General features: G+C 50.7%; 1 protein-coding gene across 1 annotated transcript in view; it reads right to left on the reverse strand.

Annotated features, from left to right (window-relative positions):
• CACNA1I (calcium voltage-gated channel subunit alpha1 I) overlaps nt 1-24,421 on the reverse strand; it is a 2,042,880-nt gene that overhangs the window by 987,236 nt on the left and 1,031,223 nt on the right. The window contains exon 9 of the mRNA XM_082266478.1: nt 4,779-4,930. Coding sequence (XP_082122604.1) covers nt 4,779-4,930 — 152 coding nt within the window. The remainder of the gene's footprint in view (nt 1-4,778; nt 4,931-24,421) is intronic.

Here is a 24,421-nt window from a genome sequence, read left to right on the forward strand (position 1 = left end):
AAGAAAAATACATTTTTTTTGTGTTCAAATTAACAAATCTTGGTTGCAATCAATGGCCTGTGTTTGTGGGAGTATTTTGTAGTATAGTGCCAGATAAAAAATGTTAATTCTGAAAGGAAAGTAAAGGTTCTCTGACAAATCTGTTGGGATGTACAGTACACATTTATGCTTTATACTGAATATATATATATATATATATATATATATATATACACAAATACACACATATACACATACACTATAAATATAAATAATTGTATATATAAACAAACATTTTAAAATGTATTAAACATGGAAGGTGTCAGCAGCAGGGCCGGACTGGCCTAGAGGGATACCAGGAAATTTCTCGGTGGGCCGCTTTAAGATGGGGCCACTAACGCAGCTTTAAGAGGGGGCTGCTACCGCCGCTTTAAGATGGGGCCGTCCAGCCGCTTTAAGATGGGGCCGTCCGGCCGCTTTAAGATGGGGACGTCCGACCGCTTGATACGGCCCCCGCTGCGCTCCGACTCCAGCAATGGATAGCTTCTCCTACGCCAGCCGCTGTGAGCGGCATGACGTTACATCCGACGGGGGAGGCGGCTGAGGATCATCTCCTTCATAGACGCCAGCAGCATCATCGCAGCAGCAGCAGGACAGGTCACAGTGTGAGCAGAGCAGAACATGAGCTGCCATGCCACATGTAAAAAGCCAGGTAAGACTCAATGCCCGGGGAAGGGGGGGGGGGGAATCAGCATATTAGAGCCCCTAATACAATGCTGATCCGCCACCCCCCCTGGCCCCCTCATGGACTAAACTGATACATGCCATGAGTAAAAATAAATGGTATTTTATTCAAAAATATTAAAAAGTATACAAAGAGTACATAATACAGATTATGTCACTAGAAGAGAGACAATAAACATGTATATAGTTTGTTATAACATATTGTACATATTAGATAGTGGTAATGGAATATACATATCGCCTGACATGTCGGACATAAAGAGGGTGGCGTCCTTCTTCATAGGCTGTATCCCAGTTCACATACATATATATATCCGTGAGAGATTGGTGTGCTTAGCTTTTCTCCAATGCCAACACAAAATATAGCTGATGATAGGGTACTGCTTATCATAAAAACGACAGGTGCCACTGGTGGAAGGATGTTGTAGGAAAGTGCATAGTGCAATTCTCAAGCCAACTGTTTAGTGCGAGTCACAGGGACCCAGGGCTGGTGTATCACCTGTGCCCAAATATCACTCAGTTCACACATAGGGAGCAAAAGCAGTCAAGGTGTTCAATGCAGGAACGAGCTGATGTTCAAAACATGTCAGGCGATATGTATATTCCATTACCACTATCTAATATGTACAATATGTTTTAACAAACTATATACATGTTTATTGTCTCTCTTTTAGTGACATAATCTGTATTAAGTACTCTTTGAATACTTTTTAATATTTTTGAATAAAATACCATTTATTTTTATGCATGGCATTTGTCAGTTTAGTCCATGAGGGGGCATTCAGGCCATTGGCCTTTTTCTTTTTTACGTATTTAATTATGGACATGACAAATTCCAGTTGATCCCCCCCTTTATCTGTACTCTAGCCTTTTTGTCTGTATTAGGGAGAGGGGGCCGGGGGGGGGGGGATCAGCATTGTATTAGGGGGAGAGGGGGGATTAGCATTGTATTAGGGGGAGAGGGGGGATTAGCATTGTATTAGGGGGAGAGGGGGATCAGCATTGTATTAGGGGGAAGGGGGAACTGCATTGTATTAGGGGGAGGGGGCCGGGGGAGTCAGCATTTTATTAGGGGGAGGGGGTCAACAGAGGAGGCTGGGGAAGGGGTCAGCATTGTATTAGGGGGAGGGGGCCGGGGGGGGGTCAGCATTTTATTAGGGGGAGGTGGCCAGGGGGGGGTCAGCAGTGTATTAGGGGGATGGGGGGTATCAGAATTGTATTAGGGGGAGGGAGGGATCAGCATTGTATTAGGGGAGGGGGGGAACCTCATCCTCTTGTATTACATTTTGGGGGGGGGGGGGAGAATCAGCATATTAAGGCCCCTAATACAATGCTGCCCCCCCTCCCCCTAATATAATGCTGATCCACCCCCCCTCCCCCTAATACAGGGTCTAATCTTGATGATTGCTCCACGCTTACAACTTTTTTTTTGCTCTTTATATATAAGAGCCGGTTCACATAGGCGCGACCCGACTTGCCGGGGCGACCTGTGAAGTCGCGGTGCACAGCTCGCACCGCGACCTCGGAGAGACCTGCACGGACTTCATATCATTGAAGTCAATGCAGGTCGCTCCAGGTCGCCCCAAAGAAGCTCAGGACCCTTTTTCTAAGTCGGAGCGACTTGTGTCGCTCCTATTAGAACGGGTCCTGTGCTGCTCTATGGCAGGCGACCCACGGCGACTTGTCAGGCGACCAGGTCGCCTGACAAGTCGCCCCAGTGTGAACGGGGGTCTAAGTCCTTTGTGTGATTTTATATCTGTCTTATCTATAAATAATGCACTCATTAAATGTGCATTAAAATGCATGATTTTACCTTTTATGAACAAGAAATCGACGTTGTGCTGGTATGACGACGCAATGCTACGGGGCTGGTATGTAATTTTTTCCAGGTCTGGTTTTCATACCCAGTCCGGCCCTGGTCAGCAGTAAGTGGACGGTGTCAGAAGAGCAGTGGACGGTTTCTGAAAAGCAGTGGATGGTGTCAGAAAGTAGAACAGTGGACTTGGCTAATAGGGAGTACAGCAGAGGGCAGTGTCCATAGAGAAGTGGTCAGTGTCAGTACAGCAGAAATTAGTGTCAGTAGGGCTGTGGATGGTGTCAGTCATTTTTATTTTTTATTATTATTATTTTTTTTTTTAAGAGCCCCATTGGGAGGCTTTGGTAAAATATCAGGGGTCTAACCAGGCCCCTGATGTTTTACTTTTGAAACAGAGAAAAGGACTGAGGACAGAAATTCCCCAGTCTCTTTGTCTGCAGCCTCAGCTGCACTGGACAGTGAGTGAATGGGAAGTGCTCTGTGCTGAGCGGCTTCCTGTTCATTCACAAACTGAAGCATAGTAAAGACACTTTACTTTAGATACAGGGGCAATTGGTACCGATCATTCAGTGTATTCATTCAGAAAAGGAAGGGATATATGACATGATATATTTACTGTTCCCTTTCCTATCTTCCATCCTGAAACATCCCCTGCAGTAGCCAGCGGGGGAGAAGAAGAAGCCAGCAGCATTGTACAGGGGAGGAAGAACATGGAGGGACATGGGGGGAGTCAGGGCAGCAGGGGCAATTGGGGCTGCACCAGGTGATTAGGGTGTGCTCAGACACACCCACCACACCTGGTGCACACGCCTATGCATATGGACATCAATTGTCTTGTTTCCTGTGTGAAAACAAAAGATGAAGTAATAGAAAATTCATAAATATAAATTATATTAAAAAAGTAATAGTAAGCTAGAAAATCAGATAAAGCATAAAAGATACAGAAAGGGGATATCAGGTAAATGCATGTCAAATCATCATAAACTGGATACTACTTGCAGGAGAAAACATAAACATTGCTTATTAATTGGTATTTAACCAGTGGCAACACTTGGGTGATTAAGACCCCGTTCACACTGGGGCGACCTGTCAGGCGACCTGGTCGCCTGACAGGTTGCCGTAGGTCGCCTGCCATAGAGAAGCTGTGGACCTGTTCTAATAGGAGCGACACAAGTCACTCCGACTTAGAAAAAGGGTCCGGAGTTTCTTTGGGGCGACCTGGAGCGACCTGCATTGACTTCAATGATATGAAGTCCGTGCCGGCCGCTCCGAGGTCGCGGTGCGAGCTGCGCACCGCAACCTGTGAGGTTGCCCCGGCAAGTAGCGTCGCCCCAGTGTGAACGGGGTCTTAGGGAAGAAATCATACTGTGCAAAAATAATGTGACTATAACTTTTACTGCTAAGGATTTTGTGGAAGACAGAATTCCCAGGGCTTGGAATTGAACATATAATTTACAGTGTGGATCGTTTGTAGGCTAAACAATGATATAAACAGAAAAATACTTAAAGTCACTTGTTTATTTACAGGCTTTGATTAGGTTTATTATAAAGGCAAGTGGTAATTAATAAGTAATATTTTTAAATACTGTTTTAATACATTTTAAATAATAACACTTTTCTTGCAAATATACGCATATACTTATGCTCTGTGTCTTGAAGAGGAGTTTGTGGCACCCATTATCCTCAGCCATGTAGGTTGAGGGGCTCCAGGATGCTTGTCTTATACAAAGAAGAAAGGATTAATAAGTTCTGTCTTGGATCCTAGAGCCCAAAGGATTCATAGAGTATTGGGTGGGATGAAGCCTCCAGACCTGGGTCCGTGGTTTGCTGACAACCAGCATCTTGTTGGGACTGGTGTGCACAAACCTTTTAGTATAGCTACTGGTAATAATTCAGGGCTCTCATCTGGGAACATAGGAGGTTCCTGCCCAGGAGTTAAGGTGAAAGTCAATACAGCTGGGAGCTAGAGCCAGTACATGTGTGCACAAGAGTCTTTGTGTACTGTTTGATAGATCAGACTTGAAGACCAGACTTGAAGCGCATCCCACAATACATATAAATCATATTAATTGACATTGTTGTATGTATTGTTGCTGTATTACTATTGTTAAAATACCATAACTTAAAAATAATATTGTAACTCAAAATGTGTAAATCAGTGTAAAATATCTTAAATGAGTGGGAGATACTAAAAAAAAAAAAAACACTGAAGATAAAGGAAAATAAATGAGGCACGCACCTTATAATGACTATAATTCCATCAAAGATGTTATATGGATTTCTGAGATAGTCAAAAAAACCAAAAGCTGAAAGTTTGAGCATCATTTCCAGAGCAAACATGCTGGTGAACACGATGTTACTTATCTCCAGAATGTTAGTGAGTTCTTCAGGCTGAATATAGAGACAAATATGTGACAGCAATTAAAATGAAGAACTAGTTTTAGAATTCGTTTTATACATTTTTTTTTTTGTGTAATTACAGCACATTTTTTTTTTTTTTTTTTATTATCATTTTGTGCCTATTATTTTGCTTTGTTATATATGGTATGCACTACATGATAAATGTGTAGCACTACCCCTGCAGGAGCCGCTTGAATTTTTTTGGCTCCTTACTCTGCCTCTTCAACCCCAAGAACAATCTCAGCCCCACTGGCACACTTGGCAGTAACGTTAGTGCAAATACCACAGTAAATGGACACAGGCTGTAGTGAACACAATAATTACCTTTACTGTGAGCTTGTTTTAAGAATGAAAACAGACAGTAACAATAGTATTGAGTAACAGGCAAATATATATGTGTATATTAAATCAAACCACAATACCAAGGAGTAGAGGTTATTGGCGAAACCTCAAGGATAATATTCTACTGCTTTCAGGGGACTTCTCAAAGTAAATATCCCTGAGAGCATAGGTAAACACACGAAAATGACAAATTGTAGTAAGGATGATGATACTTCAATGGAATAACTACTAACTTTACTTAACCTGGGTTGAGTCCAGGCAGGAGCAGGGCAGGGGAATGACCTTGTTCTTTATGTCAGTTCTCTCCCTTCTGCGCCCAAGCACCACAGTCCCAAATTACCCATTCAAATGAAATACCTGATTCAGTGCACTGAATTAACCCTTAAGGCCTAAACCCGCTCGTATAGCGACTAGAGTCCAAAGTGTAGATAGGGCCCCTATGTCTTCTGTTAACCCTTTCTTCGGTGCACTTGCAGTCTTTTAGTAAAGTGAACAAGGTAAGTTCAGATAAGAAAGGCAGGTACTATCACTGCTCAGCAGAGTGTAAGAGCATAACAGGTTCTCCTAATTAGATGAGGCAAAGAGCTAGCACCAGTGTAGTGTTCTGGCTTAAAGAAGACTGGGCAGATACTCTCTCACCAATACAGTGTCAGGAGGCTCCAAGGGGAAGATTTCCTTGGACAGATCCTTCAGATTGTCCAACTGGCCACCTAGTACTGGGACACCACACGCTGTCAGTGACACCTAGAGATACACCCGGGGTCCTCTCTTTAGCCCTGGATGTCCGCCACCGACCTCAGAGCTATAGCAGGATCAGTCACATCAACTCAGGACCGCAGCACCCCTATCCAGCATCCAGTCTTCACCTCCCTCATGGTAGCTCTCCCTTCTTCCAGGATGCCTCTAGGGGTAAGATTCCTCCTCTCTCTCTGTGAGCTACTGGGATGTGTAGTTTTTCCCCCTGGGGATTACAGTGGGGCAGTCTGTGTTGGGAACTACATGCCCCAGAATTCCTTGCAGTCTTCCCTGGATTGGCCAGATCCTCCCACCAATGTAGAAACAGGAGAGGGAACTGAGGGGGCAGCTGTGTCTTTGAATCGGCCTCTCACTGCACAGTGAGAGAAGGACAGTGGGGGGGGGGGGGTTTTCCTAGAAGCTGCTGATGAGCTGTGTTTTTCCCTGTTAGCCTGCCTTTGCTTCTGTAATTCTCAGGCTGCAGCAGGAGATACAGGGTCACATGCAGGCTGAGGAGCACTCACTACACACTCCCCCCACCATAGAACCTTTGGTCCGCCAAAGAAGGTAAAGTCCTGAACCTATTACATACATTTTTCATACATGAGGAGAAAAAACAGGTTAACACACACAAGACAGCAAACAGTTCACATTCACATAAGGCAGGAAGGTTGTTCTGCACAGTGGTGTAACTACCAGAGCTGCAGCAGTCGTACTTGCGACGGGGCCCTGGTGTTCCACCACTGCAGGGGGCCCGCACTGGTCATTTTTGTGCATGCTCACAGGCACATAGTCCCCGACCTGTCCATCCTCTCTCCCCGCACTCATGGGTAGGGAGATGCAATGTCGGGAATCAGAAAATAGGACAAGCAGTTTTGAGATTAGAAAATTACAATAATATACAACCTTCCACCTCACCACTATAATTCTACACCACCCTCCACTGCTTCCACTGATCCCCACCACACCACCCCCACTGTTGCCACTGATCCCCCACACCATCCCCACTGCTGCCACTGTTTTCCCCCCACACCACCCCCACTGCTGCGACTGACCCCCCCAAACCACCTCCACTTTTTCCACTGATCCCCCCCACACCACCCCCAATTTTGCCACAAATCCCCCCACACCACCTACACTGCTGCCACTGATCCCCCCCCCCCACACCAACTCCACTGCTTCCACTGATCCCCACACACCAACCCCACTGCTGCCACTGATCCCCCCACACCACCCCAACTGCTGCCACTGATCCCCCCCACACCAACTCCACTGCTTCCACTGATCCCCCCACACCAACCCCACTGCTGCCACTGATCCCCCCACACCACTCCCACCACTTCCACTGATCCTTCCCCCCCAAACCACCCCCACTGCTGCCACTGATTTCCCCAAACGCCACTGCCACTGATCCCCCCAACACCACCCCCATTGCTGCTTGTGATCCCCCCACACCACCACCACTGCTGCCATTGATCCCCCCGACACAACCCCCCTGCCCCTGCTGCCACTGATCCCCCCCACACCATTCACACTGCTGCCACTGATTCCCCCCCACACCACCCCCACTGTTTCCACTGATCCCCACCACACCACCCCCACTCCTGCCACTGACCCCCCCCCCACAACACCACCACTGCTAACACTGACCCACCTTCACACACCACCATCACTGCTGACACTGATTCCCCCCACACCGCCATTGTTGCCACTGATTCCACCCACACCATCCCCACTGCTGCTACAGATCTCCCCAACACTACCATCACCACTGCTACCACTGATTCGCCCACACCACCCCCACTGCTGCCACTATTCTCCCTCACACCACCCCCACCGCTGCCATTGACCCCCCCCCCCATACACCACCCCTAGCACTGCCACTGATCCTCCCTACACCACTGCTACTGTTTCCCCCACACCACCCCCAACTGCTTCCACTGATTACTCCCACACCACCCCCACAACACCCCCACTGCTGCCACTGATCCCCCCACACCACCCCAACTGCTGCCACTGATCCCCCCACACCACCCCCACACCTGCCACTGATCCCCCCCCCACACCAACTCCACTGCTTCCACTGATCCCCACACACCAACCCCACTGCTGCCACTGATCCCCCCACACCACCCCAACTGCTGCCACTGATCCCCCCCACACCAACTCCACTGCTTCCACTGATCCCCCCACACCAACCCCACTGCTGCCACTGATCCCCCCACACCACTCCCACCACTTCCACTGATCCTTCCCCCCCAAACCACCCCCACTGCTGCCACTGATTTCCCCAAACGCCACTGCCACTGATTCCCCCACATCACCCCCACTGCTGCCACTGATCCCCCCACACCACCCCAACTGCTGCCACTGATCCCCCCACACCACCCCCACTGCTGACACTGATCCCCCACACCACCACAACTGCTGACACTGACCCACCCCCACTGCTGACACTGATATCCCCCACACCACACTCACTGCTGCCACTGATCCCCCCACCACCCCCACTATTTTCACTGATTCCCCCCAAACACCACTTCCACTTATTCCCCTACACCACCCCAACTGCTGCCACTGACCCCCCTCACTACTGCCACTGATTCCCCCACACAACCCCCACCCACTGTTTCCATTGATCACCCCACACACCACCCCCACTTTTATCACTGATCCCCCACAATGCTGCCACTGATCCCCCCCACACCATCCCTACTGCTGCCACTGATCCCCCCAACACCACCCCCACTGCTGCCACTGATTCCCCACACCTCCCTCTTTGCTGCCACTGATCTCCCTACATCACCACCACTGCTGACACTGATCCCCCCACACCATCACCACTGCTGCCCCTAATCCCCCCCACACCACCCTCACTGCTTCCACTGATCCCCCCACACCACCCCCACTGCTGATACTGATCCTCCCCACACCCCACCACTGCTGACACTGATCGCCACACACCACCCACACTGCTGCCACTGACCCCCCACCAAACCACCCCCATTGCTGCTTGTGATCCCCCCACACCACCACCACTGCTGCCATTGATCCCCCCGACACAACCCCCCTGCCCCTGCTGCCACTGATCCCCCCCACACCATTCACACTGCTGCCACTGATTCCCCCCCACACCACCCCCACTGTTTCCACTGATCCCCACCACACCACCCCCACTCCTGCCACTGACCCCCCCCCCACAACACCACCACTGCTAACACTGACCCACCTTCACACACCACCATCACTGCTGACACTGATTCCCCCCACACCGCCATTGTTGCCACTGATTCCACCCACACCATCCCCACTGCTGCTACAGATCTCCCCAACACTACCATCACCACTGCTACCACTGATTCGCCCACACCACCCCCACTGCTGCCACTATTCTCCCTCACACCACCCCCACCGCTGCCATTGACCCCCCCCCCCCATACACCACCCCTAGCACTGCCACTGATCCTCCCTACACCACTGCTACTGTTTCCCCCACACCACCCCCAACTGCTTCCACTGATTACTCCCACACCACCCCCACAACACCCCCACTGCTGCCACTGATCCCACCACACTACCCCCCTGCTGTCACTGATACCCCCAAAACCGCCCCTTTCTGCTGCCACTGATCCCCCCACACCACCGCCACCGATGCAACGGATCCCCCCCACACCACCCCCACTGCTGCCACTGACCCCCCTCCCACACCATCCACACTGCTGCCACTGATTCCCCCCACACACTCCACCCCCACTGTTTCCAATGATCCCCACCACACCACCCCCACTGCTGCCACTGATCCCCCCCCCCCACAACACCACCACTGCTGACTCTGACCCACCTTCACACACCACCATCACTGCTGACACTGATTCCCCCACACACTCCCATTGCTGCCACTGATTCCACCCACACCATCACCACTGCTGCTACAGACCCCCTCCCAACACTACAATCACCACTGCTGCCACTGATCCCACCACACCCACCCGCACTGCTGCCACTGACCCCCCCCCCCACACCACCCACACTGCTGCCACTAATCCCCCTCACACCACCACTGCCATTAATCACCTCCACACACCACCCCTAGCACTGCCACTGATTCCCCCTACACCACTGCTACTGTTTCCCCCCCACACCACCCCCAACTGCTTCCACTGATTACCCCCCACACCACCCCCACAACACCCCCACTGCTGCCACTGATCCCACCCACACCACCCCACTGCTGTCACTGATACCCCCAAAACCGCCCCTTTCTGCTGCCACTGATCCCCCCACACCACCGCCACCGATGCAACTGATCCCCCCCACACCACCCCCACTGCTGCCACTGACCCCCCCCCCCACACCATCCACACTGCTGCCACTGATTCCCCCCACACACACCACCCCCACTGTTTCCAATGATCCCCACCACACCACCCCCACTGCTGCCACTGATCCCCCCCCACAACACCACCACTGCTGACTCTGACCCACCTTCACACACCACCATCACTGCTGACACTGATTCCCCCACACACCCCCATTGCTGCCACTGATTCCACCCACACCATCACCACTGCTGCTACAGACCCCCCCCCAACACTACAATCACCACTGCTGCCACTGATCCCACCACACCACCCGCACTGCTGCCACTGACCCCCCCCACACCACCCACACTGCTGCCACTGACTCCCCCCACACCACCCACACTGCTGCCACTAATCCCCCTCACACCACCACTGCCATTAATCACCTCCACACACCACCCCTAGCACTGCCACTGATTCCCCCTACACCACTGCTACTGTTTCCCCCCACACCACCCCAAAATGCTTCCACTGATTACCCCCCACACCACCCCCACAACACCCCCACTGCTGCCACTGATCCCACCACACCACCCCCACTGCTTCCACTGATACCCCCCCAAACCACCTCCTTCTGCTGCCACTGATCTCCCCCACACCACCGCTGCAACTGATCCTCCCCCCCCACACCACCCCCACTGCTGCCAATGATCCCCCCAAACATCACTGCCACTGATTCCCCCACATTACCCCAACTGCTGACACTGATCTCCCCCCATAACACCCCCATCGCTGCCACTGATTGGCAACACAACACCCCCACTGCTGCCACTGATCTCCCCCAACACCACCCCCACTGCTGCCACTGACCCCCCCCCCCACACCACCCCCACTAATACCCCCACACCACCCCCACCACTGCCATTGATCCCCCCCACACACCACCCCTACTGCTGCCACTGATCCACCCCCACAACACCACCACAGCTGACACTGACCCACCTTCACACACCACCATCACTGCTGACACTGATTCCCCCACACACCCCCATTGCTGCCACTGATTCCACCCACACCATCACCACTGCTGCTACAGACCCCCCCAACACTACTGTTATATTCTCCATGTTGTGAGAGACACAGGACTCTGATCTGGAACAACGGTTGTTTATTCAGGACTCTCTGTACACTACAACAGGCATTACAGGACAGCTCTGTATAATCACACATCTCCTACATGTCTCCAAGATGGCCACTCTGCCCCTTGACCCCTGTCATCACTCCTGGGTGGAGCCAGCCTTAAAGTGACAGTACATGTGAAACCCTTCAGTATATAACCTTCCATCCATCCCTAAAAAAAAAACCAACAAAAAAAAAAGAAAAAAAAAAACACAACAAAACGAGAACAGGCATAAAACAGTAACTCATAATTGTCCAATACAGTCCTCCAACTCAAGAGATTTACATGGCTTCTTACGCGTCCGGATGTGAGAACAACTTCCAGGGACGCTACAGGGAGAACATGGCAGCGGATCACTTTCGGCGGGCCCGTCGAAAGTCTCGTAACCGCTCTTGCATTTGAAACCGGTCAGGAGGGCGACAGCGTCGTTGAGGACGGGCACCCAGCGACTCGAGGCCGGAGGAAGCAGGGCTGGCCGGAATGGACATTGGCGGGGCCAAGAGGGGATCCCCTAGCTCAGAGGGTGAACAGACCTCTGGACCAGGGCTGGAGGGCTCTGTTCAGAGTCCCCACAAGCATCAGTCTCAATGCCTCCTGATCCGGTAGGAGCAGATCCTTGAGACACTGGAGGTGCAGCCGATGTCAGGGATTCGGGCAGCTGAGAATGAGGACACAATTGATCCGCATGCCGTCTGCAAATGGAACCATCTTCCAGGCAGACCCTATACATTTTGGGTCCCAAAGTCTCTGCGACGATAGCAGGAGGCCAACGAGTGTTGGAAGCGCCATAAGATCGGGCCCATACCTTTTGCTGGGCTGTAAACCGGGGAATCTCGTCGTGCTCGACCCTCTTGTCTTGGGACTGCTGTACATGTTCCTGGACCATTTGAGGGCGGAGCATGTCCAAAACAGTCCATGGCTGCCGACCCAAAAGAAGTTCAGCTTGAGTTTTTCCAGTGGTTGCATGTGGTGTGGTTCTGTAAGCAGAAAGGAAGGAGTCCAGCTGCTGGGGTGACAGGGACTATTGTTTACTTGTAGCCACAGTAGCTTTGAAATAGCGTTTGAATGTCTGTACAAACCTTTCTGCTTGACCATTTGTAGCCGGGTGGTAAGGTGCGGTCAACTTGTGTTTGATGTTGTGGGCAGTCAGGAAACTCTGAAACTCCTGGCTTATGAATTGTGCAACGTTGTCTGTGACAATTTCTCTGGGGTATCCAAACGTAGCAGCGAGATGTAACAGTATGGAAATCGTCGCCCTAGTCATCGGCTGGGTAACAGGAATGACCTCAGGCCACTTTGAATGGGCATCAATAATGATCAAAAAGGTGTGTCCTCTGATCGGGCCTGCAAAGTCCAAGTGTAGGCAAAACCAGGGAACCGTGGGCCAAGTCCGGGGCTGGACGCACCCTCGAGGAGGGTCTATTGCAGTTTGTGCACATCCAGCACACGCATTCACATATGTCGTGATATCTGAGTCGAGGTTCGGCCACCACACATAGCCTCGGGCCTTTTGTTTCATACGTGTGCCCCCGGGATGACCAGTATGTAGCAAGTCCAGAATGTGTCTCCGGAGGGTCTGTGGAATGATCACTCGGTCTCCCCATAAAACACAGTTGCCAGCCACAGTTAATTCCAGACGCCTACTGAAGTAAGGTTCATAATCCTGTGTGACAGTTGCAGGCCAACCGTACCGTACCCAGGAGAGTATTGTCTTAAGGAAGGTATCCTTGGCTGTATGGGCTGCTACTTCCCCGGAAGACAGAAAGGACAGGCTGGTGTAACGAAAACTCTTGACAGGTGGAGAAGAGTCTGCTAATGTCCTTGTCAGACGGGACATGGCGTCCGCATTAGCATTGGCATCATGGCTGCGATACTGGATTTTGTAGCTATATGCTCCCAAGAATAGGGCATAGCATTGAAGACGGGCCGCAGTCGTCTGGGAGATGCCTTTGTCAGGGCTAAAGATCTGAAGGAGTGGTTTATGATCAGTCAGTATGGTGAATTCCCTACCATACAGGTAAAGATGAAACTTCTTAATTGCCCATATGAACGCCAGAGCCTCTTTGTCAGTGTGAGAGTAATTGCTTTCTGCTTTTGTCAAGGACCTGGAGGTGAATGCCACAGGTTTCTCTGACCCATCTGGTAAAACGTGAGATAGTACAACCCCTAGACCATAGGGTGAGGCATCACAAGCCAAGGTGAGAGGCCTTTGGAGGTCATAGTGCAGGAGCATGGGTGACACCAACAGCTTTCGCTTAGAAACTTCAAAAGCACGTTGGCATGCAGCCGACCAGTTACATCTGGAGTGTTTCTCCAAAAGCTTGTTCAAATGGAAACAAAGTGTGTGCTAGATCCGGCAGGAATTTGTGGTAATAGTTAAGCAAGCCCAGGTATGATCGCAGCTGTTGGACGTTGGTTGGGGCTGGAGCTTTTACTAAAGCATCAACTTTGGCTTCCGTGGTGTGTATACCCTCTGCATCCACAAGTTGGCCACAAAACTCCAATTTAGGTACCATGAATTGGCATTTCGCTAAGTTCACTTTTAGACCCTGCTCTTGGAGTCTCGCCAACACAAGCTCCACGTTATGCTTGTGTTCCTGGTCCGTCAGGCCCGTGATGAGCATGTCACCTAACAGGCACTGTGTGAAAGGAATGTCCGCCAAAATATCATCCATTTTGTGTTGCCAAATGGCTGGGGCGGAGGCTACCCCAAACACCATCCGATTGTACATACAGTCCCTTGTGAGTGTTGATGGTTAGAAACTTGCGGGACGAAGGGTGGACCTCAAACTGTAAATAAGCTTGCCTGAGATCAAGCTCGGTGAACTTTTGACCTCCTGCAAGAGAGGCAAAAATGGCATCTACTCTGGGTAGGGGATACTGGTCTATCTCCAGTTGAGAATTTAGTGCCATGCGGAAATCGCCACAAATGCGTAAGTCCCCATTCGCTTTCTTTACTGGTACAACTGGTGATGCCCACTCGCTGTGCTCTACCTTTGAGATGACACCTTGTTCCTCCAGCCGGCTTAGTTCAGCTTCCACACCTGCTCGGAGTGCGAAAGGTACCGTCCGAGCTTTGAAGAACCTAGGCTGGGCATTGGGTTTCAGCCTGAGTCTCACACAGTCATGCTTTATTTTTCCCAAATGGTGATCAAAGACTTGTGGGAATCGCTGTTTCAGGGATTCCACCCATCCCTCGTTATCTCTTGATGGGATGGTCACGGTGTTGCAGGGGTTTATGGCGATGTCTGGCATACCAAAGTGAGCAATCCAGTCTCTCCCAAAGAGAGGGGGTCCCCCATGTTCTAGGATATACAATGGCATTCTCTTTGTCTGACCCTTGTAGGATACCTGTACTTTCATGTAACCCAGTGGGTGGAGTATCTGCTTTGAGTATGTCTGCAGTTCGGATCAGAAGTTTTCTCCATTGTTTCTGGGTGATAACTGAAACTGCTGCTCCTGTGTCTACATCCATCTTGAGTTTCTTTTCTTTCACGGTTACCTCTAAAGTCATTGCTGAGGGTGCTGAATGCATATGATGTATGTCTAATCTGTGGAGCACTTCCTCATCCCCTGATTCCGATGACGATGTATATCTTCCCACCATATATGCTTTTGTCCTGGTGTTCAGAGGTTGTTTATTTCGCACCTTCTTACTACGGCAGACTCGTTTCAGACTCGTTTCAGATGGCCTGCCTTACCACAATTATGACAGAGCTGATCCTTAAACCGGCAGACTTTGTGATCATGGTCTGTATTCCCACAACGGTAGCAAGCTGACTCCCAGGTTGGTGAGGGTCTATATTTACAGTTAGCTGCAGTTGGCTTGACTGCTGTTCTGAAAACTTCCTCTTTAACCTCTTCCCTTCTGCTCTGAGGGTTCAATGCCTCTGTATCTTTCACAGCCATTTCCATCACTGAAGCTATCTCAATTGCCTTTGTAAGGATAAGGTCTTTCTCTGTTAACAGACTCTTTTGGCTAGACTCACTATTTAGTCCCATGACAAACTTATCCCTCAGTGCAGTCGGTAAGTACTCTTCAAAAGAACAGGTTGAGGCTAGTCTGCGAAGGGCAAGCACATAAGCCTTAATATCTTCACCCAAAAAAAATAAATAAAAAACAAAACACAGAGCGCTACGAAGACCTCCAGCATATGAAGGGTGGATGAACAGAACTAATAAGCAGCTGAATCCAGGGAGGGGGGGGGGGAGGGAAGGAAAAAAGAGAAAAGGAAAAAATAAACACAGGCAATAAAAAGGGTTGTAGCTGCAAATGGACATAGGCATTAAATGGTACCATACAATAGGGGACAATGGGATACCATAAATAGGTTGATGATCCTAAAAGGGATAAAGTCCGTGGGCACTGAGCTGCTCTTCCACAGATGAGGAGGAAGAATCTGTATAGACAAAAAGAAGAGGGGAGAAGCGCTCTAAGTGCAGACAATTTATTGCAGATAACAAGGCAGGTAATATACACTCACTAGACATGAAGACTGAAAAGCTGTATGTGTCAAAGCAATCCTGCAGCCATCCTCAGGAGGGTGTCCTCTGGTCACAGGAAGCCGTATGCAGTACTGTCACTGGCGGTGGGAGGGAAGAAAGCCGGCTGTCTCCCACAACATCAGCGGTGAGTGGTCAAGCGGCTCGGATCTGCGGCTCCGTGTTGCGAGTGATGGATGGAGGCACTCTCACCCACAGGGATGGTGGGATCTGTCCGATGTGTTACGGCATGCACGACGCGTTTCTGAGCATGCGCGGGGTCCTCTACACCCGGCGCGCTCTTTCATCAGGTGCTAGAGTGCCGTAGTCTCTGTGGGGCTTTATGTAGTGCTGAACAAGAGGATAATTAGGCACAGCTGAAGTAAGGGGATGGCAACCGCCCACAGCACTGAGCAATAACCTAACCAATCAAATATTTTTGTAGCAATGGGAGAGATTAAAAACAACTTAGAAGTGGAGTGTGATCGGTTGGCTGCCCTTAAATACACATGTATGTGGGCTAGACAACCGCTTATCACAGTGATAGCAAACAATTAGGCAATACAAAACATATAATAAATGTAAAATAGGGGTAAGCCCGGGTTCATCAAGGCTTATGAAGAACATGTAAAAACGTTCCAGGTTTAAAACGATACAATTATAAACATATAAAAGTTAATAAAAAGCATATTTAAAAGGTATATTTTAAGAGCTAATGCATAATACCTATACAGGCTGTGGTATGGAGAAACATATAAGCAAATGAAACAATAAAAAGAGGGGGGGGAGGGGGGAGTAAAAAAGCCTTATATATTGGATAAGAAATGGAGGATGGATATAACCCATATATAGGTGTACATATGTATATCCTAATAATTATATTTTGTGTATAAAGGATTTTTATATGGATTACCAACTACGGTACCACATGTATGATATATAGGGAAATAAGCCTTCTGATTGCTCAGTAGGTAAGACCTTATAAAGTTTGTATAAAAGATTTATATACCAGAACCAGGGCCAAAGTGTATATATTAAAAAATCATCTAATATGATGTGATGAAAAAATAATAAATAAAGACCAACAGAAAACCCTGATAATAATTATAAGATAGTGTGCACGTCTAATTCTTCATTTAACCCTCGAGGAGCGAGAACATCTAACGTGTAGATCCAGAAAGTCTCTCGCATACATAATTTGGAAAATCGTTCTCCCTCCGGCAAGTCTTTGGGAATGGATTCGATAACCCAAATTTTTAGTCCCTCGGTGGATTTTCCATGGACTTCTGAAAAATGTCGAGGGACACTATGAAGGTCACATCCACCTTCAATAAGACGGCGATGTTTGCCGAATCGTTGTCTGACTGGTCTGATGGTTCGACCTACATAGAGCAACTGGCAGGGACATATCAGACAATACACCACATAGTCTGTGGAACAGTTGAAAAAATTGTCCAAGACATAGGTTTTGTCATTATGTGTAAAGTTCTTTTGGCCATGTCGCACAAAACTACACATTTTGCATAACTTTTTACGGCAGGCATACATGCCTTTCAGGGGGATCATCCATGACAGATGATTAGTGGCCTTGATGTTCTTTAATTTGCTGGGTGCTATTTTGTTTTTCAAGGTGGTAGCCCTCCTATAAGTCACTTTTGGCTTGTCCAAAATGACCGAGTTCAAGTGGGGGTCTTGTTTTAGGATATCCCAGTGTTTTGATAGAATTTTTTCCATTTTTCTATACTGACAATGGAACTTGGTGACAAAACGAACAGGATGATATTCGCTCTTGGCCCTAGAGCTAGGATGTTTCCCTGGAAGATAGGCCTCATAGGCTGAGTTTACCAAATCATCGGGGTAGCCCTTCTCTGAAAATTTTTTCTTTAAGTGTTCACTTTGAGTTAGATAATCTCCATCTCTGGTACAGTTCTGTCTAAGTCGACAGAACTGGCCTTTTGGTATATTTTTCGTCCATTGGGGGTGATGGCAACTCTTATAATGGAGATATGAATTACCTCCCGTGGGTTTGATATAATTTTTGGCATGTATCTGATGTAGCTCATGTCCCAATTCCAGATCTAAAAAAGGCATAGAATCTGGATGTGAGACTGACGTGAACGATAGACCCAAAGAATTGTTATTGCAGTGACTGACAAAACCGTCAATCTGGGATGCGGACCCATCCCAGATGACGATAATGTCGTCAATATACCGCCCAAAAAAAACGATGTGTTGAGCAAATGGATTGTTCTGCCAAATGTATCTAAGTTCCCAATAGCCCATGGTCAGATTCGCATATGAAGGAGCAAAGTTAGCTCCCATGGCTGTGCCATTTATCTGCAGATAAAACGTGTCCTCAAACTGAAAATAGTTGTGGGTTAGGCAGAAATGTGTCGCCTCCAAAATAAAGGAAACTTGGTCATGATGTAGGGAAGAATCTAGTAGGAGAAAATGTTGTAATGCTTGTAAGCCTATACTATGGGGGATAGATGTATACAAGAAACTAACATCTAAGGATAGCCACGAGTAACTATCTTCCCATCTATATGGCGTAATCTGCTCCAATAGGTGACCCGAGTCTCGTATGTACGATTGCAGACTTTGGGCCAAGGGCTGTAAAAAGACATCAATAAACTGTGAGAGGCCACTGGTGACGCTATTGATTGCTGCAACGATAGGTCTCCCTGGGGGATGAAGGGGGTCTTTATGGACCTTTGGCAGGTGGTAGAAATATGGAGTATTATAATACTCCTTTTTCAAAAAGGCCGCCTCATTCTTATTAATCACTTTTTTGGATAGTGCAGAAAATACCAGTTGTTCGACCTCAATTTTATATATGGGCAATGGGTCTTTTGAGAGCCTCAAGTATGTTTTTTGGTCACTTAATAGTCGAAGGGCTTCGTTCACGTAATCAGTTTTATTCTGTAGGACAATGCCCCCACCTTTGTCTGCAGATTTAATAATAAGATCAGGGTTATCAGAGAATCTCTTAAGGGCCTGGGATTTGCCATGATGGAGATTAAGGTGGGAGTATTTGCTCTGTTTTGATGTATCTGAACACATGGCTTGCAGGTCAGCAAAGACTGTCCTATAATAAGTTTCTAGGTACGGGCCTTTTGAGCGTGTGGGGTAAAACACGGATTTAGGCCGTAAGTCCGTATGGGTATAGTGTGGCGACTCCGGGAGATGCTGAGTATATAACAGTATATCAGGGTCCAGATCTTCATCCTCACAGGGATCATAAGTGCTAAAGGGACTGCCAGGAAAAATCTCATCAGTTGGGGTAGGGGCATTGGTGTCTACATTGTCAGTGAGGGAGCTGGTATCAGCCTGTTTGGCCTTTATATTGAAATAACGCTTCAATGTAAGGTTGCGTATAAACTTATTTAAATCACCAAATAGTAAAAAGGAGTAAGGGAAGGAGGTAGGGGCAAAACTTAGGCCTTTATGTAATAAGGACATATCATCCTGATTTAACTGGACGGAGGAAAGATTAAAAATGTAGGGTGTAGAGGACCCCGCGCATGCTCAGAAACGCGTCGTGCATGCCGTAACACATCGGACAGATCCCACCATCCCTGTGGGTGAGAGTGCCTCCATCCATCACTTGCAACACGGAGCCGCAGATCCGAGCCGCTTGACCACTCACCGCTGATGTTGTGGGAGACAGCCGGCTTTCTTCCCTCCCACCGCCAGTGACAGTACTGCATACGGCTTCCTGTGACCAGAGGACACCCTCCTGAGGATGGCTGCAGGATTGCTTTGACACATACAGCTTTTCAGTCTTCATGTCTAGTGAGTGTATATTACCTGCCTTGTTATCTGCAATAAATTGTCTGCACTTAGAGCGCTTCTCCCCTCTTCTTAATATCTTCACCCGGCTGTTGCTGTCGCTGATAGAACCTGAATCTCTCTGCAATCTCTAGTGGTTTAGGCTGGAAGTGATTCCCTAACAGTGTCAGGAGCTCTGCCAAAGTCTTAGTTGCTGGTTTTTCAGGGAAAAGGAGATCCCTAAGAGTGTCATATGTCCTAGCCCCAACCAGTGTCAGAAACACTGCTACTTGCCTGTCGCCTGGGATGGCATTTGCATAAAAATACTGTTCTAGTCTCTCAATCCAGGAACTCCACGATGTCTGTTCTCCATCAAATTCACTTAATGTCCCGATCAATGACATTTTCCTGCTGAGCTCTGTGGGTGTTTGTATCCAGCTGACAATCCAGAGTTTTTTTTTCCTTCTTTTCTTTTCTCACACGGATAGTAACCTTGTAAATCCCATCCTCGTTGCCACTGTTATATTCTCTGTGTTGTGAGAGACACAAGACTCTGATCTGGAACAACGGTTGTTTATTCAGGACTCTCTGTACACTACAACAGGCATTACAGGACAGCTCTGTATAATCACACATCACCTACATGTCTCCAAGATGGCCACTCTGCCCCTTGATCCCTGTCATCACTCCTGGGTGGAGCCATCCTTAAAGTGACAGTACATGTGAAACCCTTCAGGTATAACAACTACAATCACCACTGCTGCCACTGATCCCGCCACACCACCCGCACTGCTGCCACTGATCCCCCCACACCACCCACACTGCTGCCACTAATCCCCCTCACACCACCACTGCCATTGATCCCCCCACACACCACCCCTAGCACTGCCACTGATTCCCCCTACACCACTGCTACTGTTTCCCCCACACCACCCCCAACTGCTTCCACTGATTACCCCCACACCACCCCCACAACACCCCCACTGCTGCCACTGATCCCACCACACCACCCCCACTGCTTCCACTGATACCCCCCCCAAACCGCCTCCTTCTGCTGCCACTGATCCTCCCCACACCACCGCCACTGCTGCAACTGACCCCCCCCCACACCACCCCCACTGCTGCCAATGATCCCCCCAAACATCACTGCCACTGATTCCCCCACATTACCCCAACTGCTGACACTGATCTCCCCCCTAACACCCCCATAGCTGCCACTGATTAGCCACACACCACCCGACTGCTGCCACTGATCTCCCTCAACACCACCCCCACTGCTGCCACTGACCCCCCACACCACCCCCACTGCTGCCACTAATCCCCCCCACCACCCCCACCACTGCCATTGATCCCCCCCACACACCACCCCTACTGCTGCCACTGATCCCCCTACACCACTGACACTGATTCCCCCCACACCACCCCCTCTGCTTCCACTAATTACCCCTCACACCACCCCCACTGTTCCCTCTGATCCCCCCACGCCACCCCCAGTGCTGCCACTGATCCCACCACACCACCCCCACTACTGCCACTGATACCCTCCCCACACCGCCCCCACTGCTGCCACTGATCCCCCCCAATCCACCGCCACTGCTGCCACTGATCCTTCCCCCCACACCATCCCCACTGCTGCCACTAATCCCCCCAACCATCACTGCCACTGATTCCCCCGCTTTATCCCAACTGCTAAAACTGATCTCCCCCATAACACCCCCATTGCTGCTACTGATTCCCCCCACACCACCCCCACCGCTGAAATTGATCCCCCCCACACACCACCCCTACTGCTGCCACTGATCCCCCCCGCATCACTGCCTCTGATTCCCCCATACCGCCCCCCGCCCACTGCTTCCACTGATCACCCCACACACAACCCCCACTGCTGTCACTGTTTCCACACACCACCCCCACTGCTGATATTGATCACCCCCTACACCACTAAAACTGCTGACACTGATTCCCTCCCCACACCATCACCACTGCTGCCACTGATCCCCCCGCACCACCCCCACTGCTGCCACTGATCCCCCCACATACCACTGCCACTGATTCCCCCACATCACTCCCACTGCTGCCACTGATACCAACACCACCCCCACTGCTGCCACTGACCTCCCCTCCACACCACCCCCCACCGCTGCCACCGACCTCCCCTCCACACCACCCCCCACCGCTGCCACCGATCCCCCCCCCCACACCACATTCACTGCTGCCACTGATCCCCTCACACCACCCCCACTGCTGCCACTGATCTCCCCCCCACAACCCCCCACCGCTGCCATTGACCCCCCCCCACACACACACCACCCTCCACTGCTGCCACTGTTCCCCCCACACCAACTCCACTGCTGCCACTGATCACTCCTCCACACCATTCCCACTGCTGCCGCTGATCTTCTCCACACCACCACCACTGCTGACACTGATCCCCCCGACACCACCCTCATTGCTGACAATGATCCCCCCCACACCATTACCACTGTTGCCACTGATCCCCCCGACACCACCCCCACTGATGCCACTGATCCCCCCACACCACTTCCACTGATTCCCCTACACCAACCCCACTGCTTCCTCTGACCCCTCCCCCACAAACCACCCCCCCTGCTGCCACTGATCCCCTCACACCACCTCCACTGCTGTCGCTGATCCCCCCCACACCACCCCCAATTTTACCACAAATTCCCCCACACCAACCCCACTGCTGCCACTGATCCCCCCACACCACCCCAACTGCTGCCATTGATCCCACCACACCACCCCAACTTCTGCCACTGACCCCCCACTCCACCACCACTGCTGACACTGATCATCACCACTGCTGACACTGATTCCCCCCCACACCACTGCCACTACTGCTGCCACTGACCCCCCCCCCCGCACCACCCCCACTGCTGCCACTGATATCCCTCCACACTACCCTCACTGCTGCCACTGATCCCCCCACACCACACCCACTGCTTTCACTGATCCCCAAACTAATCCCCCCAACCATCACTGCCACTGATTCCCCCGCTTTATCCCAACTGCTAAAACTGATCTCCCCCATAACACCCCCATTGCTGCTACTGATTCCCCCCACACCACCCCCACCGCTGAAATTGATCCCCCCCACACACCACCCCTACTGCTGCCACTGATCCCCCCCGCATCACTGCCTCTGATTCCCCCATACCGCCCCCCGCCCACTGCTTCCACTGATCACCCCACACACAACCCCCACTGCTGTCACTGTTTCCACACACCACCCCCACTGCTGATATTGATCACCCCCTACACCACTAAAACTGCTGACACTGATTCCCTCCCCACACCATCACCACTGCTGCCACTGATCCCCCTGCACCACCCCCACTGCTGCCACTGATCCCCCCACATACCACTGCCACTGATTCCCCCACATCACTCCCACTGCTGCCACTGATACCAACACCACCCCCACTGCTGCCACTGACCTCCCCTCCACACCACCCCCCACCGCTGCCACCGACCTCCCCTCCACACCACCCCCCACCGCTGCCACCGATCCCCCCCCCACACCACATTCACTGCTGCCACTGATCCCCTCACACCACCCCCACTGCTGCCACTGATCTCCCCCCCACAACCCCCCACCGCTGCCATTGACCCCCCCCCACACACACACCACCCACACTGCTGCCACTGATCCCCCACACCACTTCCAATGATTCCCCTACACCACCCCCCCTGCTTCCACTGACCCCCCCCACACCACCCCCACTCCTGCCACTGATCCCCCCACACCAAACCCACTGCTGCCAATGATCCCCCCCACACCACCCCAACTGCTGCCACTGATCCCCCCACACCCACCCCCACTGCTGCCACTGATCCCCCCCACACCACTTCCACTGATTCCCCTACACCACCCCCCCACTGCTTCCACTGACCCCCCCCCACACCCCCCCTGCTGCCACTGATTCCCCCCTACACCACCCCCACTGCTACCACTGATCCCCCCACACCACCTCCACTGCTGTCACTGATCCCCCCCACACCACCCCAAATTTTGCCACAAATTCCCCACACCACCCACACTGCTGCCACTGATCCCCCCACACCACTTCCAATGATTCCCCTACACCATCCCCACTGCTTCCACTGACCCCCCCACACCAACCCCACTGCTGCCACTGACCCCCCACACCACCCCCACACCACCCCCACTGCTGCCACTGATCCACCCACGCCAACTCCACTGCTGCCACTGATCCCCCCACACCACCCCAACTGCTGCCACTGATCCCACCATACCACCCCAACTGCTGCCACTGATCCCCCACACCACCACCGCTGTTGACACTGATCACCACCACTGCTGAAACTGATTCCCCCCACACCACTGCCATCACTGCTGCCACTGACCCCCCCCCCCCACCCCGCACCACCCCGCACCACCCCCACTGCTGCCACTGATATCCCTCCACAATATAAAACCATAAAGTGTAGCGCTAAAGACAGTAAAAGATCACCACAAAAATGATAAATAGTGTCCAAATGAATGGAAAAAATTATTATTGATCACAATAGTGTAGATTTAAAAAGGGGGAAAAAAGTGTCCAATTATTAAAGTCCCAAAGAAAGATTGATCTGAAATCAAATCCTAGATCATGCGAGATAATCCAAAAAGGAGGGTATCTTCCCGTG

This window comes from Pelophylax lessonae (assembly GCF_965119305.1).
Source record: "Pelophylax lessonae genome assembly, chromosome: 8".
Classification (NCBI taxonomy): Eukaryota; Metazoa; Chordata; class Amphibia; order Anura; family Ranidae; genus Pelophylax; species Pelophylax lessonae.